This window comes from Salmo salar, chromosome ssa15 (genome assembly GCF_905237065.1).
Source record: "Salmo salar chromosome ssa15, Ssal_v3.1, whole genome shotgun sequence".
Lineage (NCBI taxonomy): Eukaryota > Metazoa > Chordata > Actinopteri > Salmoniformes > Salmonidae > Salmo > Salmo salar.
Window position 1 is genome coordinate 53,299,466 of NC_059456.1, and position 19,961 is coordinate 53,319,426.

Consider the following 19,961-nt stretch of genomic DNA (forward strand, 5'->3'; position numbering starts at 1 on the left):
TAGGATATCAATGTCTTTATTATGAAATTAAGTCAAAATAAAAAAAATGAATCTATATTCATTTCTGTTCTTGTCCCAGAAAACAAAACAAACCTTAATCTTAGGAAAGCAGAGGAGAGGCTCAGGGAGGACTCGGAGCACAGCAGGTACCACTACCTCCATACGAATCTATAATCTGTATCAAACATAACTAGTTTCCCCACACAGAGATATCGAAGAGGAACCAAACTAAGTAGCCATCCAATCTAAAATCTAAAAACATATAATTTGGCGTAATTTTGACTGTGGGGGGAAAAAATTATAATCTGAAGTCTGCATCAACAACACATGCGTAAAGAACACAAAAAGCAGCAAGTCAATGAATGATGGTGAGATGGTGATTACAGTGAATATGTCAAATGGCCAATGGAAACAAAAGGACATCAAACAACAAATCAAAGGAGGAGGATGGTCTAGCTGAGCTGAGCGGTTGGGCTGGGTAGAAAGGACGCTTCCTCTGAATTTCTTCCTTCAGAAGGACCTCTGTCCATCGGTCTTTGAACACATCATGTGGGTGGAGGGGGGTAGTACTGGTTATACTGCTGGGCATACTGGTTGTACTGTCCCCAGGAATGCTGGCCCCAGTTATTGTACTGTTGCTGTAGAAGGAAAGCAAGGAAAGACCGGGTTAGTTGGCATTCCTTTCAGCGTCACCATATGATAGAGTTCAACACTATCGTCCTCCCATTTTTGTTATTCTAGTGAGAACCAATTGTCATGGAACGCCTTCGTCAGGGATGGTATTACATTTGTCACCTTCCAATACAAATTGCATGTATAACCATGTTTGACTCTGCTCTAGCATAGGACTCACTTGGTACCAGTTGTAGTTGTAGGCAGAGTTGTCTCCCTGCATCATGTGCCCTGAACCTGGGTGCTCGTCTGTACGCTGTCTCTTCGACTCGGGCTCCTGGGAGCTGCAGGAACACGAAGGAACAGGTTCATGTCAATCAAGAGCACCCAACTAAATCAATTCAGGTATGGCGATTCACAACCTGCTATGAAGCATCCTACTGTGTTGTACTCAATGTCGTAAATGTTAAACAGAGAGAGAAGTTAACAAATTCAAATCTTACCCATTCTCTGCTTTCCTCTTTGTCGACTCATGTTCTTTCAGAAGCTTCTGGTGTTCATCGTATGCAGTCACTAACCTGTGAGGATGGAAAAAGAGTACATGGTTGGGATTAGGAGTGCAAGCATGCCATATGGATTCATTGACTAATCAGAACACTGGTCAGTGAAAATGTACTCATTGTTTGAGGGTGTAGGTACTGTAGGTGAACTGACTTATTGATGTCGCTGCCAAAGTCCTCGAGGAACTCGACCTTGCGCTGAGAGAAGGTGAGGCGGCAGTCGAGGGGCAGCGGGCTGCTCAGGGCGCGGTCGAAGCAGGCCAAGATTTCCGCCTCATTCTGCTGCACGTCCCCACTGTACTCCAGCTCTAGCAGGTTCAGGTACAGCTTAGGACTCGTCTGGAGACACACACAATGAACTCAAATGGTTTCTCAAAACACATTCTCTCTGAATCAAACTCCCTTTGACACCATGTACTGTATCTCAATATCAAGATCCTGAACCAAGTGATTCCATTCATCTAGCTCTGATCTTACCTGGTCCTTGTCTATGGTGTCCAGCAGCACCTTGCGGGCCTTGGTGAGGCTCCTCTGCACCTTCAGCAGCTGCCGGGCCAGCTTCACGGCGTAGAACGACGTCTCGCTGGCATTCTTCCCCGATGCCATCGCCTCGCTCAACAGGGCCTCTGCCTCCTCCAGATTGCCGTGGCGACGTTCCAGGCTGACCCGCCGCAGACGCACCATGGCCAGGCCCGGTACCACCTCTTCCAGAGACTTCAGGATGCCGCGTGCCTCCTCTATGTTCCCTGCAGGGAAACAACACAAAAACTCAGTTCCAATTCTGGGTTGAATGTTTCTTACTAGTCTGTGTAGACAGAGGCTACCAAGGCTTTTGAAATTCTATTACGTGATCGTCTCAGCCTCGTTAGTCGAATGCACTTGTTTGTAAATCACATCAGGTAAAGGTCTGACAAGTGAGGTGTGTGAATCGTGGGACTGGCACAATAATCGTATAACCAACAATTATGGACAACCACCATGAACCACAATTGTTTTGTCAGAATTGTCTTAACACATTCATTTTAATAGGGTGGGGATTCATTTTTATTTTCAAATAGACAAAGTTTACCTAATAATCATTACATTTTTACAGTTGAAGTCAGAAGTTTACATACACCTTAGGCAAATACATTTAAACTCAGATTCACAATTCCTGACATTTAATCCAGATAAAAGTTCTGTCTTAGGACCACTACTTTATTTTAAGAATGTGAAATGTCAGAATAATATTTCAGAGAAGGAGTTATTTCGGCTTATATTTCCTTCATCACATTCCCAGTGGGTCAGAAGTTTACATACACTCAATTAGTATTTGGTAGCATTACCTTTAAATGGTTTAACTTGGGTCAAACGTTTCAGGAAGACTTCCACAAGCTTCCCACAATAAGTTGGGTGAATTTTGGCCCATTCCTCCTAACAAAACTGGTGTAACTGAGTCAGGTTTGTAGGCCTCCTTGCTCGCACACGCTTTTTCAGTTCTGCCCACATATTTTCTATGGGATTGAGGTCAGGGCTTTGTGACAGCCACTCCAATACCTTGACTTTGTTGTCCTTAAGCCATTTTGCCACAACTTTGAAAGTGTGCTTGGGGTCATTGTCCATTTGGAAGACCCATTTGCGACCAAGCTTTAACTTCCTGACTGATGTCTTGAGATGTTGCTTCAATATATCCACATCAATTTCCAACCTCATGATGCCATCCATTTTGTGAAGTGCACCAGTCCCTCCTGTAGCAAAGCACCCCCATGACAAGATGCAGCCACCCCCATGCTTCACAGTTGGGATGGTGTTCTTCGGCTTACAAGTCTCCCCCTTTTTCCTCCAAACATAACAATGGTCATTATGGCCAAACAGTTCTATTTTTGTTTCATCAGACCAGAGGACATTTCTCCAAGAAGTATGATCTTTGTCCCCATGTGCAGTTGTAAACTGTAGTCTGGCTTTTTTTAATGGCGGTTTTAGAGCAGTGGCTTCTTCCTTGCCGAGCGGCCTTTCAGGTCATGTCGATATAGGACTCATTTTACTGTGGATATAGATACTTTTGTACCCGTTTCCTCCAGCATCTTCACATGGTCCTTTGCTGATGTTCTGGGATTGATTTGCACTTTTCACACCAAAGTACGTCTCCTAGAGATGAACAGAACGCGTCTCTTTCCTGAGGAGAATGACGGCTGCGTGGTCCCATGGTGTTTATACTTGCGTACTATTGTTTGTGCCGATGAACGTGGTACCTTCAGGTGTTTGGAAATTGCTCCGAAGGATGAACCAGACTTGTGAAGGTCTACAATTTATTTTCTGAGGTCTTGGCTGATTTATTTTGATTTTCACATGACGTCAAGCAAAGAGGCACTGAGTTTGAAGGTAGGCCTTGAAATACATCCACAGGTACACCTCCAATTAACTCAAATGATGTCAATTAGCCTATCAGAAGCTTCTAAAGCCATGACATCATTTTCTGGAATTTTCCAAGCTGTTTAAAGGCACAATCAACTTAGTGTATGTAAACATCTGACCCACTGGAATTGTGATACAGTGAGTTATAATTGATATAATCTGTCTGTAAACAATTGTTGGCAAAATGACTTGTGTCATGCACAAAGTAGATGTCCTAACCGACTTGCCAAAACTATAGTTTGTTAACAAGAAATTTGTGGAGTGGTTAAAACGAGTTAATGACTCCAACCTAAGTGAATGTAAACTTCCGACTTCAACTGTACATGAGGGTAAGGTTGGTACATCTTTTTTTACAAGCAAAAACAGCACAGTCGGGAGGAGATGTTTCATTTCCAAACGTTCCAAGCAGTCAAAAACATTTAAATTAGACGGGGGGGGTTACCAGAGCTGTGTTGCATTCATTTAGTATGCATGTAGTAGCTGATTTTCATAGATGCATTATGGTACATTACAAGTTCAAAACCATTTAACAAAATTGACAACCATGGTAATTTGCTTGACAATTAATTCTTACCCAAAATTCCATAACCGTCACAGCTTTATGTGAATGTGATGTTAAGTGGGAACTAGAAACACCACTCACCCTGCTGCTCCTCGAACGCGGCCCACAGCAGGTGAATGTTGGGCTTCTTGGATAGGTGGATGGTACACGCCTTCTTGTACACATGTCGCACTCCCTCAATGCTGTAGCACTCTAGATATTTTGCGTACTTCAGTGTGAAGCAAGAAAAAGAGGAGGGTTGGAGAAAGAGGGGAGGACGGGGTGGGTGGAGAGCAGGAGGTGGAGAGAAGACGAGGAAGGGAAGGTGACAACAACATTTTAAAACACCCATTTCCAGTTTGCTCAACCAGTGAATTTCTTCATTGACAAGATCGTGTTTTTAGAAATGTTCTTTGTAAACCCATCAGCACCTTCATGGAACCAATAAGATAAGTTTCTGTAAGGTAGTGGGAGACGGAGAAGATGCAACGTAGTAGTTGGCAAATGCTGGAGTCAAATCTTGTGTGGCAAAGCTGGCCATCCCCTAATACAACAGATACAGTGATTAACAGATCAACGTTACACGCAAAGAAGAGATGTTCAGGACGATTTACTGTTGTCAGGAAGTGATGCAATCGTTGATGGGGGAAGTGCAGGGGTCATTATTTTTGAGGTGGGGTTGAAGGTCAAAGGTTAAGGTTGGGTTACCTTCATCCAGAAGTCCTCGTAGAGAGCACAGGCGATGAGGCAGCGTTCGAACAAAACGACCACGCGTTCGGGAGTGCCATTCTCGATCTCAAAGTCCAGATACTCCTTCCAGTTGCTGAGCTGGGTCTTCTCCAGGGCTTTAACGTGGAAGTAGGGCCGTTTTATCTACGAGGGGAAAAGGGAAACACGGCATTCAAAATGGCAGCGGACCAAAATGTACAATCATTTCAAAAGTAATGTTATTAACAATGGAAGGAAATAAATGAGGGATAGTTCACCCCAAAAATCAATATTTGTCAAATATTTTCATACCTCGTATTCCATCTATTGTGTAGACATCTGTAGGCCTCAATCCCAAATGAATGGGAAAGAGTGGCACCATCCAATTCCATCTCCACCCAGCTTGACAAAGCCCACTTTAGAGGTATGAAAACTTTGAGGTGAACTATTCCTTTTAACAATATGAAATAAAATTGGATGATATTCTGATCATTAAAAGACAGATGTCAGAACTCACCCCTTCCTCGAAGGCCCAGCGTTTGCTGACCTCCTGCTCGTTTTGGTTGAACACCTCCTGGCGCGACTCGATCACCTTGTGGCGCATGTTCTCAATCTCCGTCACTCTCTAAACATAGCACAAGACACTCAACGTTAACTGCTTGACTTTCAAACAATCTCGTAACTATCTCATTCTCCACTGATGTGTAAACTGCATGTCCAGCTGCCAAGGTTATTTACATCACCCTGAGGCTGAAAGAGAGCCAGAGACAAGCAGGGGCTCTGCCTGTCGAAGGTGTTGGGGCCTACCCAGGGACCGAGGCCCACCCCGGGGCAGGGTATGTACCATATACACCCTGTCTGTAGGCCAGTCCTGGTGCTGGGGACTGGAGAGGATGAGGGGAGTCACTCAACTAGGCCAGCCAGCCCACGATCCGTCCATTCCAAATCCCTGACTGGATGATGCCCACGTACTCATTGGCTTGGCTGCTGATGGAAAGACACCTCTTCAAACCTGCACAGATGTGTGTTTCACCCCATGGATGTCTCCATGGGTGATGAAGAGACAAGGGCCTCCTTCTTAACCCTCTGGCATGTTGTGGTACATCAACCCCCCTGAAGGTGAGGCAGCGGAGTCGTACCTTAGCAGGATCTGGGAGGTCCTCGGTGCCGGCTGGGAGTCCCTCGGGCTCCACGGGTGTTGCTTCCTCTCCCTCCTCATTGACGGTGACTGCATTGGCTTTGGCTAGCTCCACCCTGAGCTGGACAAACTCCTCCTCTGACAGGAAGTGTTTGGGGTTGTTGTTCTGCACATGCTCTTTGAACCTGAAGAATGACAAATCAGTACATCACTAAGAGAACAAAAAGTACTACCAGAAAATAGTGCCCCTGAAAGTAAGTGTGGCTGACAAGGTTAGAACTAATGCCAGTGTTTGATTTCTCTGAGCTACCCACTACCTGAGATGTAGACCATAACCCTCATGGACGGTTTATCAAAACCTATTGTGAATGAGCTGACCCGTCATACCTCTGGAGGTGCTGTGAGTAGAGCTGGGTGGGTATGCCCAGGATACGATCGTAGATGGCCGTGACGTTGGCCAATTTCTCCTGCTCCGTCTCCCAGTTGATGTAGGTCTCCCACAGACGGTCAGAGCGGAAGTCTGTCCCTGCTGCCAACACAGCATGCTCATACGCACTGTAGGATAGAACACAGACGACATGATTAACGATCAGGGTTGGGTAGGTTACTTTCTAAATGTAATCCGTTAGTTACCTGTCCACATTTATCAGTAATGTAACTGTTGGATTACCCAAACTTAGTAACGTAATCTGATTGCTTTCCCTTTAAAAAGGCATTAGAAGAAGACAAAAAGGATCCATGTGTCATCATGGTGGTCTTTGACTTGTGGTCAGACTAGCTCAGGTGGAACAAACTTACACCCCTTTTCAATGCTGAATGGAAGATCATTGATAAAACAAAGGTGTCAATACATTTTTTCCACAAACATCTTTTCTGAATATTATTAATATTTTTCAAAAGCATTTGTAATCTGATTAGTTATTTTTTTGGAAAACAAATGACCCCAACCCTGTTAATAATACACTATGACCTGTAAAATCAGTAAAACACTTGGTTTTGGAATTGTCACAAGGCTCTCGCGCACCTAACTTGTGGATATACAGGAGTGTGTGTGTTGAGGTGCGGCCTTTCACTTTTCAGTGAGGACAGAGCTCTTTACTCACGCTCTAATGCGTGACGGTGTCTCTGGGTCTTCAGGGTCAGCGTTGTCCTTGATGAAGGACAGGTAGTGGAGCCACAGGTCCACACTGAGGGGGATGGCATGCACACCCCGCCGGTACACCTGGGGATAGGAGGCAAAAACGACATTGGGGAATGAGACAACCAGTGTGAAAAGCCGAATGACTGCCACAGCAAGGACGCAAACAGTAGACAGAACAAAGCTCCAGCCACTAACCCTGTCAAGCCCTTTCAGATCAGGACAGAGGATAGGAGGAGAAGATGTCCATTTACACTATTAAATACCACTGCATGAGCCCAGCCATGGAAGACAGAGACTTACCTCCTCTGCCACCTGTGCATTGCCATGTTTCTTCTCAGTGTCAGCTAACTTCTTCCAGTAGCCGTAGCAGTAGGGGTAGCGCAAGAAAAACGCATCAAACGCCTTCCTCACCACACCAAGATGATTCTGAGGCGGCAAAAAAAATTACATTTACAACTTGCTTCCTGACAGAACAACCTCAATGTTTACATGTAGTTTAACACAGCAGATAAAACCTAGTCACAATACAAGCAAGGGTCAACATAAACATTCCAGGACTTTTCCACACTCACCTCTTGCTCCACATACTGCAGCAGGTAGACCCAACCATTGAAGTCATCAGGGTTCTCCTCACACCCTTTAGCCAGCTTCTCATACTCAGAAGGGATAAGAGGCTCTGTAGGGACAGCTGGTTCTTCAACAGGTTCCCCCTGCTCTGTCTCTTTGGATTCTTCAAGTTCCATGTTAGCTGGGCTACCATCTTCTGCAACCATTGGTGGCTGGGCTTGGACTCGATCTTGTTGCTGTTCTACAGCGTCGGACAACTTCTCGCTCTGTATCAGAGGCTCTGTGGCTGTGTTGTGCCCATCCTGACTCTCGTCTGACGATGCCTCCATTTGGTTCTGTTGTTCTGCCTGTGGAGAACGAGACTGCTCATCTGAATCCTCATGCTCCTCTTGGAAGAGTTCAGCGCTCGCTAGCTGGAAGTGCTGCACTGCCTGTTCAACAGATCCTAGATCAGACTGCTGGATCTGGTGCTGCTCTATTACCTCTGGTGACGACTGATCTGACTCTGAGTCCGAGTCGTGGATAACCGTGGTGAGGTTATGGGGATCCTGGACAAGGGGGAAGGAAATTATTACCAGCAAGCAACTAAGAAAATAGGCAAGGGACTGCCTCATGTTTGAGAGAGCACCACTATTGAAAGATGGAAGTGTTGGTGTTTAGACCTACTAGTAATGCAGGCAGACAAAATAGCATTTGCTATATTATTGTACAGAATAATAACAAAAAAGGATACATTGGCCTTGTCATTACAATGACATCCAGGGGAAAGAGGTTAAACCCCACGTGCATTTCCCACACTGACCTGATCCATGGTCCATTCAGCAGCATGCGTGAGGACAGGCAGGTCGGGGAGGAAGTCCTCTCCGTTGCCCTCCATTTCTGGGGACTCCCCACTTTCCGGGCTGTCTGTGTCCAACATCCCCGTCATGGGCTCGTCTGAGAGGTGCAGGTCTGAGAGGAACACATATTGCACGTCAATATCACAAGATCGAGAAGGGACAGTAATTATTAGTTAGTATTACAGGAAATTTATGTGGAATCAGGTATGACTGGGTGATATGGCTGGTCATGTAATATCACAGAAAAAGTCCATACTAGGAGTGTGAACATTAAATCAAAGTTGGGATCCTTAACATTAACTTCTTATGGCTGGATGGCAGTATTGAGTAGCTAGGATGAATATGGTGCCCGTAGTAAACTGCCTGCTACTCCGGCCCATAAGCTAAGATATACATATTATTAGTAGATTTGGATAGAAAACACTGAAGTTTCTAAAACGGTTTGAATGATGTCTGTGAGTATAACAGAACTCATATGGCAGGCAAAAACCTGAGACAAAATCCAACCAGGAAGTGGGAAATCTGAGGTTTGTAATTTTAAGTCTTGGCCTATCCAATATACAGTGTCTGTGGGGTCATATTGCACTTCCTACGGCTTCCACTAGATGTCAACAGTCTTTAGAACCTTATTTGAGGCTTCTACTGTGAAGTGGGGGGAAATAAGAGCTGATTGAGTGAGAGGACTGCCAGATGGGCATGAGCTTCAGCCATGTGCGCGCCCGTGAGATGTAGCTGAGTTCCATTGCATTTCTAAAGACAAAAGGAATTCTCCGGTTGAAATCTTATTGAAGATTTATGATAAACATCCGAAAGATTGATTCTATACATCGTTTGACATGTTTCTACAAACTGTAATGGAATTTGAGTTTCTGGCCTGCGCATCGTGAATTTGGATTTGTGAACTGAAGGTGCGAACAAAAAGGAGGTATTTGGACATAAAGGATGGACTTTATCGAACAAAACAAACATTTATTGTGGAACTGGGATTGCTGGGAGTGCATTCTGATGAAGATCAAAGGTAAGTGAATATTTAAAATGCCATTTCTGACTTCTGTTGACTCCAACATGGCGGATATGTATGGCTTGTTTTTGTGTCTGACCGCCGTACTCAGATTGCATGGTGTGCTTTTTTGGTAAAGCTTTTTTTTTAAATCTGACACAGCGGTTGCATTAAGGAGAAGTGTGTATCTGAAGTTCCATGCATAACACTTGTATTTTCATCAACATTTATGATGAGTATCTCTGTAAATTGACGTGGCTCTGCAAAAATCACCGGATGTTTTGGAAGCAAAACATTTCTGAACATAACGCGCCAATGTAAACCGAGATTTTTGGATATAAATGGATATAAATATAAATGTTACACAAAACATACATGTATTGTGTAACATGAAGTCCTATAAGTGTCGTCTGATGAAGATCAAAGTCTAGTGATTCATTTTCTCTCTTTCTCCTTTTTGTGACTCCTCTCTTCGACTGAAAAAATGGCTGTGTTTTTCTGTAACTAGGCGCTGACCTAACATAATCGTTTGGTGTGCTTTCGCTGTAAAGCCTTTTTGAAATCGGACCCTGTGGTGGGATTAACAACAAGTTTCTTTAAAATGGTGTAAAATACATATGTTTGAGGAATTTGAATTATGTGATTTCTGTTTGAATTTGGGGCCCTGCACATTCACTGGCTGTTGTCATATCGATCCCGTTAATGAGATTCCAGCCATAAATGAATATAAACCCCTAACCAAAAAACTGTCTTCCCCCACTGCACTTAAGTAAAATCACAGTTATACACAAAAATATTTTGTACATGTTATAGCCGATAGGCTATGAAGGCCTGTGGAGATTTTTTTTTTTTTTTTTTTAATTACACAGAGTGGAAGAGGCAAACTTCAGGCTACTTGGTGAATTTGCAAGGCATTCAAGACAAGATATTGCGAGATGCAGATTACCAAAACATATGAGCACGCTTCTTCTTCTGCCTCTCTCAATCTCTCCATCACGCTGGCTTGCCTGCTCCGTCTCTTCACTAATGATGCAAGTGTGTGATCAAGCACGGGGTAGCCTACTCAGTTTTTGCCTCATGAAATCAGTAGGCTACCGCTAGAATGTATCGATTACGCTTTTCAGGCGTAATGTTATGTGGCCCCTTGAAAGTGCCTCGGCTACAGCATATCTGTCTGTTAGGGTAGGCTACACTACGTTTTATTGTTTTATGCCAGCACAAAACCTTCTCTGGTGATATGAACAGACATTTTACTTGTCTGTAAAGGAACGCCACTTCTGAAGCCGGACTAAAGTCCATCACTAGGCAACCAGAACTGTCAACCAAATAAATCGAGCTGCTTCGTGCAACTCACTACCATCTGAAAAAAGTACAAAGATTTTTTATTACTAACCCAAGAATGACCACAGCCTGTCGTTTCCAACGGGAACAAATTAGTCAGTGGGCAGAACAAGGAAAGAGGTTGGAGATTCAATTGGCGCGTTCTAGCATATTTCCGTTAGGGAACACCTACTCTGAAGTGTGCAATAACTCAATTTACCTTTGCACTCCTAAACTATTTTTTATTTATTTTTTACTTGGCACACGGTGAAGTCAACAAAACTTATTCCCTCTGTTCATAACAGCTTCTAGTTTTGGGAACAGAAAACTGTATTGAGAGCAATTGTTTAAAACCGATGAGAAAATGTGCAGAATGTCTGCCGAAATCCATCTCGTTCCATCTTCTCTCCATATTCGGTAGCGAGTGGAAACGCCAAGCGGATGCTTCACATTTATACATCCCGTGAAATATCTGTCTCATTGTTCTGTGGTACAGACCAGAGGCACCACCTTCTAAAAATTGTCTGAAAAAAGGTATCAATTGTCACTATTAGGGTTGCACATTTTGTGGAATATTCAGGTGGAAACTTTCCATGGGAATTAATATTAAAACCATTTAAATGTAGATGTTTATTGCATTGGATATATTTACCATATGGAGACAAACATAAGCCTTAACCTTATCATAAGTAGACATAATTGCAAGTGATTAAATCCTTCCAATAGAAATAAAAGAACAATTTAGTAACAAATTGAACTTTAAATGAGTTGACGCTTTACATGGGATGATCTCACTGAACAACAAAGGGAATATTGAATGATCCGATGATCCATCGCATCTCCCAAAAATATTTTCAACATACATCTGTAAAATGATAGTCCAGAAACGAAAGCTTTGGTTGTCTTCCTCTCAGGCTTCCATGTATTCTTCCTGGACCTCCTCAATGTCCACCTCTTGAACATCAGACTGAGGCCTCATCTTCACTGTCACTTTCCAACCTTGGTGAGGATGGCTCGCTGTCAGGCTCAAAGCCTCAAATTTGCCCAGATGGCCACCAATTTTCAACCCTTGTATTGGTCAGCCTGTTGCGTGCTTTGGTGTGCGTGTTCCTAAACAAGGACCAGTTGCGCTCCGAGGCGGCTGATGTTGGTGGGATTTGGAGGATGATGGAGGCAACAGGGGAAAGAGCCTCAGATCCACAAAGTCCCTTCCACCAGGTGGCTGATGAGATATGTTGGCAAGACTGCCATATTGCATCTCCATCCCAAAGCCCTTGCTTGGAAGTGTACTTCGCCAGACTGCCAAGAACCTTGCCCCCATCCAGGCCAAGGTGACGAGACACAGTAGTGATTACACCATAGGCCTTGTTGATCTCTGAACCAGACAGGATGCTCTTGCCAGCATACTTGGGGTCCAACATGTACGCTGAGGTGTGCACGGGCTTCAGGCAGAAGTCTTCACGCTTTTTGATGTATTTCAGACTGCAGTTTTCTCTGCTTGGAGCAACAGGGAAGTGGGCAGAGCAAAACGGATTTCTTCTCTTACATCTGCAAGCAGAGTCAGAACATCAGACAGGATGGCATGGTGAATCCGTGCAACGGCTACTGCAATAGGTTTCAGGAGTTTCAGGCTGCTTACCCCTCTCTCCCAAAACACATCGTCCATTTAAGCAAAATTCCCCAAATTTCAGGGCGTAACTTCCCATGGAAAATATCTGGAAATTTACCGGAAAGTTCCCGACCCTTTGCAACCCTGGTAGCTATTAACACTTAACTGTAGCTGCGTTCTGTCTGTAAAGGGTTGCGGTAGATATAAATTCGTCGCCCGGCCCTAGAGGTCATACATGCGTAATAGCACCATTATTCTGCATTGTAAATTTACTTGGAATTTTATAATTTATCGTTTTAATGGAAAACCGATTAAGAAAATAGCATTTTAAATGTTAAGCAAATTTGCCAATTTGTCACAGCCCTATTCCATATGCACAAAGAGCTTATTTCTCAAATCTCCATTTTTTCCAACGTTCTCTAAATAAGCTTTGTTAAACAATGAAAGGTCAATACACTGCATTTCAAACAGCCAGGAATAATGTAATTAAGTCAGGGCTTGTAAAATAATACCTTGGCTAAATATAGGCTTTCCACAAACATAAGACCCACTAATATTGTAATTATTTTAACAAAATAAATTGTATCTGCTTTTTTGCAACAATCACTGATCTGGCTTTCAAGTCTATGAAAATGCAATTTTTGTTACAAACACCAGAACCATGCACATCCATGATAATGACCAACTTCTAGCAGCAGGCATTATAGAACATTAACACAGGTCCCATAATCACTCAAGTGAGTAACCAGCTAAACTTTATATTTAAAAGTCTAGCCAACTTGGATCTACTTGCTTGCCAACAAGGTAGAATAGTTAAACTTATGAATACACCATGTCCTGTCCATCACCAACTATTTGAACAACTTAGCCTATTCACTTTGTTTAGACACTGAAATCAAGTGGCCTACCTGTATAAAAAGATGCTTAGGCTATTTCTCAGAATGAGAACGAGCTGCCAATGTCTTATATAAATGCATCTTATGCTCATTGCACATTTATAAAACAGACAAGACATCAAGCACCTAAGTCTGTGGCTAAAATGCTGCTAGCAGTACGTTGTGAGACAAACTGAGCATACACTTTCCACAATCATGTTCATTGATACTCTCGTTTTAGTAGGGTCTGCTCTGTTCTACATTTTGGAAGTTGAGACAAAAAAAGGTATCATAAGAACGGATGTTCTCATCTATTACAGTAAAATAATGTGTGTGTGTTTCGGAGCCCATATGCCCAATTCTGTTAGACCAAACCTCAAATGCAAATAGCAAGTTTAAACTGTTCGTTGTCAGAGAGGAAGAAGTTATCTTTTGTCGTTGTGTGTGTGGCAGGGGCTTGGTGTCTGTGTAAAGGTGCCTAGAGCACACAGCATAGAAGGCGCGAAGGAGAGAAAAATGATTAAGGTAGGACAATGTAAACCTTGATACTTGAAACAACGCTCTAACACATGAATTAGAGGTCGACCGATTATGATTTTTCAACGCCGATACCGATTTATTAGTAATAATGACAATTACAATACTGAATGAACACTTATTTTAACTTAATACATCAAAATCAATTTAGCCTCAAATAATTTGGTTTAAATAATGCAAAAACAAAGTGCTGGAGAAGAAAGTAAAAGTGCAATATGTGCCATGTAAGAAAGCTAACGTTTAAGTGCCTTGCTCAGAACATGGGAACATATGAAAGCTGGTGGTTACTTTTAACATGAGTCTTCAATATTCCCAGGTAAGAAGTTTTAGGTTGTAGTTATTATAGGAATTATAGGACTATTTCTCTCTACGATTTGTATTTCATATACCTTTGACTATTGGATGTTCTTATAGGCACTTTAGTATTGCCAGTGTAACAGTATCGCTTCCGTCCCTCTCCTCGCTCCTACCTGGGCTCGAACCAGGAACACATCGACAACAGCCACCCTCGAAGCAGCATTACCCATGTAGAGCAAGGGGAACAACTACTCCAAGTCTCAGAGCGAGTGACGTTTGAAACGCTATTAGCGCGCACCCCGCTAACTAGCTAGCCATTTCACATCGGTTATACCAGCCTAATCTTGGGAGTTGATAGGCTTGAAGTCATAAACAGTGCAATGCTGTTTGAATGAATGCTTGCTGGTGCCTACCACCGCTCAGTCAGACTGCTCTATCAAATCATAGACTTAATTATAATATAATAAACACACAGAAATACGAGCCTTAGGTCATTAATACGGTCGAATCTGGAAACTATCATCTCAAAAACAAAACGTTTTTTCTTTCAGTGAAATACGGAACCGTTCCGTATTTTATGCAACGGGTGGCATCCCTAAGTCTAAATATTCCTGTTACATTGCACAACCTTCAATGTTATGTCACAATTACGTAATATTCTGGCAAATTAGTTCGCAACGAGCCATGAACGCAAGAGAAGTGACACAATTTAATGTTAGCAGGCAATATTAACTAAATATGCAGGTTTAAAAATATATACTTGTGTATTGATTTTAAAGAAAGGCATTGATGTTTATGGTTAGGTACATTGGTGCAACGACAGTGCTTTTTTCGCAAATGCGCTTGTTAAAATCACCCATTTGTCGAAGTAGGCTGTGATTCGATGAGAAATTAACAGGTACCACATCGATTATATGCAACGCAGGACATGTTAGATAAACTAGTAATATCAACCATGTGTAGTTAACTAGTGATTATGTTAAGATTTATCGTTTTTTTATCTTAAGTTTAATGCTTGCTAGCTAGCTAGCAACATACCTTGGCTTCTTGCTGCCCTCGCGTAACAGGTAGTCAGTGCAATGTAAGGCAGGTGGTTAGAGCGTTGGACTAGTAACCAGAAGGTTGCGAAAACAAATCCCCCCTGAACAAGGCAGTTAACCCCCGTTCCTAGGCCATCGTTGAAAATAAGAATGTGTTCTCAATCTGACTTGCCTAGTTAAATAAAGGTGTAAAAAAATAATTTAAATTAGAAAAAAATTACACTTAAAAAGAAAAATCGGTGGCCAAAAATACAGATAGCTATGAAAACTTGAAATCGGCCCTAATTAAAAGTCGGTCGACCTCTAACATGAATTTTAGTTAATACGATATGGTCGCCCAGCTCTTGAGTCAGAAGTGGATCCAGACAGTGTTGACATAAAATGCAATGCCAAAGGTCACATTGACATGACTGGGTTATGGGTAGCCTCCTTTACAATCCAAGAGTGAAATACCAACATGTAGGCTCAGCATCCCTGAACAGTCCATTACAAGTAAGAATGCTTAACAAACTTCATTTCAACTTTACTTGTTGTCCCCTGATTTCGGCAACATATATTCTTGGTGGTTCCAAACTTCCTCCATTTCAGAATGTTGAAAGCCGCTGTAATTGGAGACCTTCAATGCTGCATAACATTTTTGGTACCCTTGCGCAGATCTGTCTCGACTAAATCCTGTCTTGAAGCTCTACGGATAATTCCTTTGAACTCATGGCTTGGTTTTTGCTCTGACATGCAGCGTCAACTGTGGGACCTTATATTGACAGTTGTGTGCTTTTCCAAATCATGTCCAATCAATTAAATTAGCCACAGGTGAACTTCAATCAAGTTGTAGAAACATCAAGGATGGTCAATGGAAACTGGATTCACCTGAGCACAATTTCGAGTCTCATAGCAAAGGGTCTGAAATAAGGTATTTTTTAAATTTGCTAAAATTACCCAAAGCCTACTTTCGCTTTGGCATTACGGGGTATTGTGTGTATATTGATGAGGAAACAAATTATTCAATTTTAGAATAAGGCTGTAAAATGTGGAAAAGGTTAAAGGGTCTTAACACTTATTGAATGCACAGTAACACAAATGTGGGTAAACACCATTATCTCCACGTCCTACCACCAAAAAGGACCAAGAGCATGTACAACCTGTTGAGTAAATACATTTTTATTCAACATTCTGGCCTGTAAAGACTATTGCATCTTTTTAGGGCGACTTCGGTCAGACTGAAAGTCCATGGAGCAACCATAGTAACAATTTGATGTTTAGGCAGGGTTATAGGTTCCTGTGGCATCTCTAGTAATACACTAAAACAGTTATATCTGATCCAAATGTCCACATATCCAGATATGGCTAAGTAAGTTAGCTGAAAACGAGTAACAAAATACATTTCATACATGCTCCAGATTCGGAACCTGAACCATTCAAGTCATGCTCAACTTTATTCAAGTAGTTGTAAACCAAAGAATCCCCACCGACCGCAGCTCTCGACTTCTTCAGTCACGTTGACTTGTTCAAGCATGCGTACTTCCGTGTTTAGGAACATAGCTAGCATGTCAGCTAGCACAGGCGCGCGTAATGGCGTATAGTAACGTTAGTTAATCATATCTAACTAAAAAATTTATTTGCTCAATCAACAACGACCAAAATAGCTAACCATCTAGCTAGCCCACTTGTAATGATAGCTAGCCAGACATCATTGAAGCACGACGCGGTAAACACAACAGTGAAGTTGGCTTAGTATCCTAACTAACCGTAGCTAGTTAATTCAAACGGATCTAAATACCTACCTTACCCACTGACTGTATATCCTCAAATAAGACGTTAGTAAAGTTCACATATGCTGCGTGTCATTGTAATGATAGTAGGGAAAGGCGACCGTTTAATTTTAATCCAATAATAGGCTGAAAGTCTTACAAACAGTACAACAGCGTATTGATGTCTTCAACCCTGCCTCGGTTTGGGCCTAACGACTTTAGCTGCTAGCTAGTTAGCTAGCCAGACCGCACACGTCCACCACCGTCTTCACATTACAGCAAGCGGAGTGGTAACAAGTTCAGGTGAAAACATGTATAAATACTTTTTGCAAACTTACCAGTATCTTCCATGAAATTCAGTTTAGACAAATGTGTATTTCCGTTACTTTAAACGTATCTAACCAACAACATGTAGCCGCGTTTCTACTCTCATTCTCCAGCGACAACTTTGAGGAAGCTTCGGAAGGGCAGACGGAATGTGCGCATGCGTAAGGTTTTCAATAGTTACCACAAAGTCAAAATGACTATATCGTAAACATTTGCTTTTGGTTTAAGGTTTGGGTCAGGTATAAGGTTAGCAGTGTATTTCATGTTATGTTTAAAAACAGATCTTAATTAGATTCATTGTAGAAAGAGGCGGATTTTAGCCATAATGTATTTGTGGCTGTAGTAACTATTGACGACCCATGCGTACTGTAGGGGGGCGGATCCACTAATATAATGGCTGTGTTCGAGAGGATCAAAACCGTAATATATCATGGCTAAATTGCGGCTGACTGATCTACAAAAAATAAAGAGTAGTTATTTAAGATACAATGTTATTTGTTGAGAATTCAGTCGGCAGTCGCCTGCAGCCGACTCCAATGTCGAACAAGCCCAAAGTAACCAAGAATGGTTACACTGTATATCTGTCGCCTTGTGTTTGTCTGGCTACTTTGTAATGAATCCAACAAACGTAGCCAGTAGAGGCTGCAGTCACGGATTTATGCAAAAAGGTGAATAAGAATAAGATAATAATATACCTATTTGTCATTGGCTTTGATGCCACTATTTTACATGATTTAAAAAACAAACATTAATTTAACATTGAACTGTAGAAGAATTGGAATGGGAGCATAGATTTGACTAAGGTCTAGATTAGAAATAATAGAAGAAATCCAATGTAGGCGAGTGTATTCACTGACATTTAACCTCTCCCTGACCTACATGTTTCAAGCAGACCACCATAGTCCCTGTACCCAAGAAAGCAAAGGTTACCTGCCTAAGTGACTACCGCCCAGTAGCACTCACGTCGGTAGCCATGAAGTGCTTTGAAAGGCTGGTCATGTCTCACATCAACACCATCATCCGGAAACCCTAGACCCATACCAATTCGCATATCGCCCCAAAAGACCCACAGATGATGCCATCTCAATCGCATTCCACACTGCCCTTTCCCACCTGGACAAAAGGAACACCTATGTGAGAAGACTATTCATTGACTACAGCTCAGCATTCAACACCATAGTGCCCACAAAGCTCATCACTAAGCTAAGGACGCTAGGAATAAACACCTCCCTCTGCAACTGGATCATGGACTTCCTGACCGTCCGCCCCCAGGTGGTAAGGATAGGCAACAACACATCTGCTACGCTGATCCTCAACACTGGGGCCCCTCAGGGGTAGATGCTTAGACCCCTCCTGTACTCCCTGTTCACCCACGACTGCGTGGCCAAGCATGACTCAAATCAAATCCAATTTTATTTGTCACAGGTGTAGACCATACAGTGAAATGCTCACTTACAAGCCCTTAACCAACAATGCAGTTAAGAAAAATACCTAAAAAAATTAAATAAAAGTAACAAATAATTAAAGAGCAGCAGTAAAATAACAATAGCGAGGCTATATACAGGTGGTACCAGTACAGAGTTAGTGTGCGGGGGTAGCCGTTAGTCGAGGTAAATGTGGCAATATGTACATGTGGGTAGAGTTAAAGTGACTATGCATAGATAATAACAGAGTAGCAGCAGTGTAAAAGAGGGGGGACAATGCAAATAGTCTGGGTAGCCATTTGATTAGATGTTCAGGAGTCTTAGCGCTCTGGTACCGCTTGCCGTGCAGTAGCAGAGAGAACAGTCTATGACTAGGGTGGCTGGAGTCTTTGACAAGTTTTAGGGCCTTCCTCTGACACCGCCTGGTATAGAGGTCCTGGATGGCAGGAAGCTTGGCCCCAGTGATGTACTGGGCCGTACGTACTACCTTCTGTAGTGCCTTGCGGTCGGAGGCTGAGCAGTTGCCATACCAGGCAGTGATGCAACCAGTCAGGATGCTCTAGACGGTGCAGCTGTAGAACCTTTTGAGGATCTGAGGACCCATGCCAAATCTTTTCAGTCTCCTGAGGGGGAATAGGTTTTGTCGTGCCCTCTTCACGACTGTCTTGGTGTGCTTGGACCATGTTAGTTTGTTGGTGATGTGGACACAAAGGAACTTGAAACTCTCAACCTGCTCCACTACAGTCTCATCGATGAGAATGGGAGCGTGCTCGGTCCTCCTTTACCTGTAGTCCACAATCATCTCCTTTGTCTTGATCACGTTGAGGGAGAGGTTGTTGTCCTAGCACCACACGGCCAGGTCTCTGACCTCCTCCCTATAGGCTGTCTCGTCATTGTCGGTGACCAGGCCAATCACTGTTGTGTCATCGGCAAACTTAATAATGTGTTGTTACTTACCCTTACCACCTGGGGGCGGCCCGTCAGGAAGTCCATGATCCAGTTGCAGAGGGAGGTGTTTAGTCCCAGGGACCTTAGCTTAGTGATGAGCTTTAAGGGCACTGTAGTATTGAACGTTGAGCTGTAGTCAATGAATAGCATTCTCACATAGGTGTTCCTTTTGTCCAGATGTGAAAGGGCAGTGTAGAGTGCAATAGAGATTGCATCATTTGTGGATCTGTTGGTGCGGTATGCAAATTGGAGTGGGTCTAGGGTTTCTGGGATAATGGTGTTGTGAGCCATGACCAGCCTTTCAAAGCACTTCATGGCTACAGACGTGAGTGCTAC

General features: G+C 42.8%; 1 protein-coding gene across 2 annotated transcripts; it reads right to left on the minus strand.

Moving 5' to 3' along the window:
- Positions 1 to 17,421, minus strand: LOC106571578 (PRP39 pre-mRNA processing factor 39 homolog (yeast)). Of its 2 annotated transcripts, XM_014144805.2 has the most exons (16): positions 17,265 to 17,421; positions 8,464 to 8,612; positions 8,144 to 8,209; positions 7,667 to 8,008; positions 7,395 to 7,520; positions 7,057 to 7,175; positions 6,341 to 6,508; positions 5,955 to 6,138; positions 5,333 to 5,440; positions 4,816 to 4,980; positions 4,210 to 4,336; positions 1,650 to 1,918; positions 1,327 to 1,511; positions 1,116 to 1,190; positions 854 to 956; positions 1 to 638 (listed from the first exon to the last, which is right to left on the minus strand). In XM_014144805.2, the coding sequence occupies exons 1-16, from the start codon at positions 17,275 to 17,277 to the stop codon at positions 546 to 548; spliced, it is 2,292 nt and encodes a 763-aa protein (XP_014000280.1). In that variant the 5' UTR covers positions 17,278 to 17,421; the 3' UTR covers positions 1 to 545. The 2 variants fall into 2 exon arrangements, with proteins under 2 accessions (XP_014000280.1, XP_014000279.1); XM_014144804.2 differs by having other exon boundaries at positions 7,667 to 8,209.
- Positions 17,422 to 19,961: the final 2,540 nt, after the last annotated feature.

Coding starts and splice junctions, on each gene's coding strand:
- LOC106571578 (XM_014144804.2), bottom strand. Junction 7,176..7,394: donor ATGCACAGGTGGCAGAGGAG/GTAAGTCTCTGT, acceptor TCCTATCCCCAG/GTGTACCGGCGGGGTGTGCA. Junction 1,512..1,649: donor ACACCATAGACAAGGACCAG/GTAAGATCAGAG, acceptor GTGTGTCTCCAG/ACGAGTCCTAAGCTGTACCT.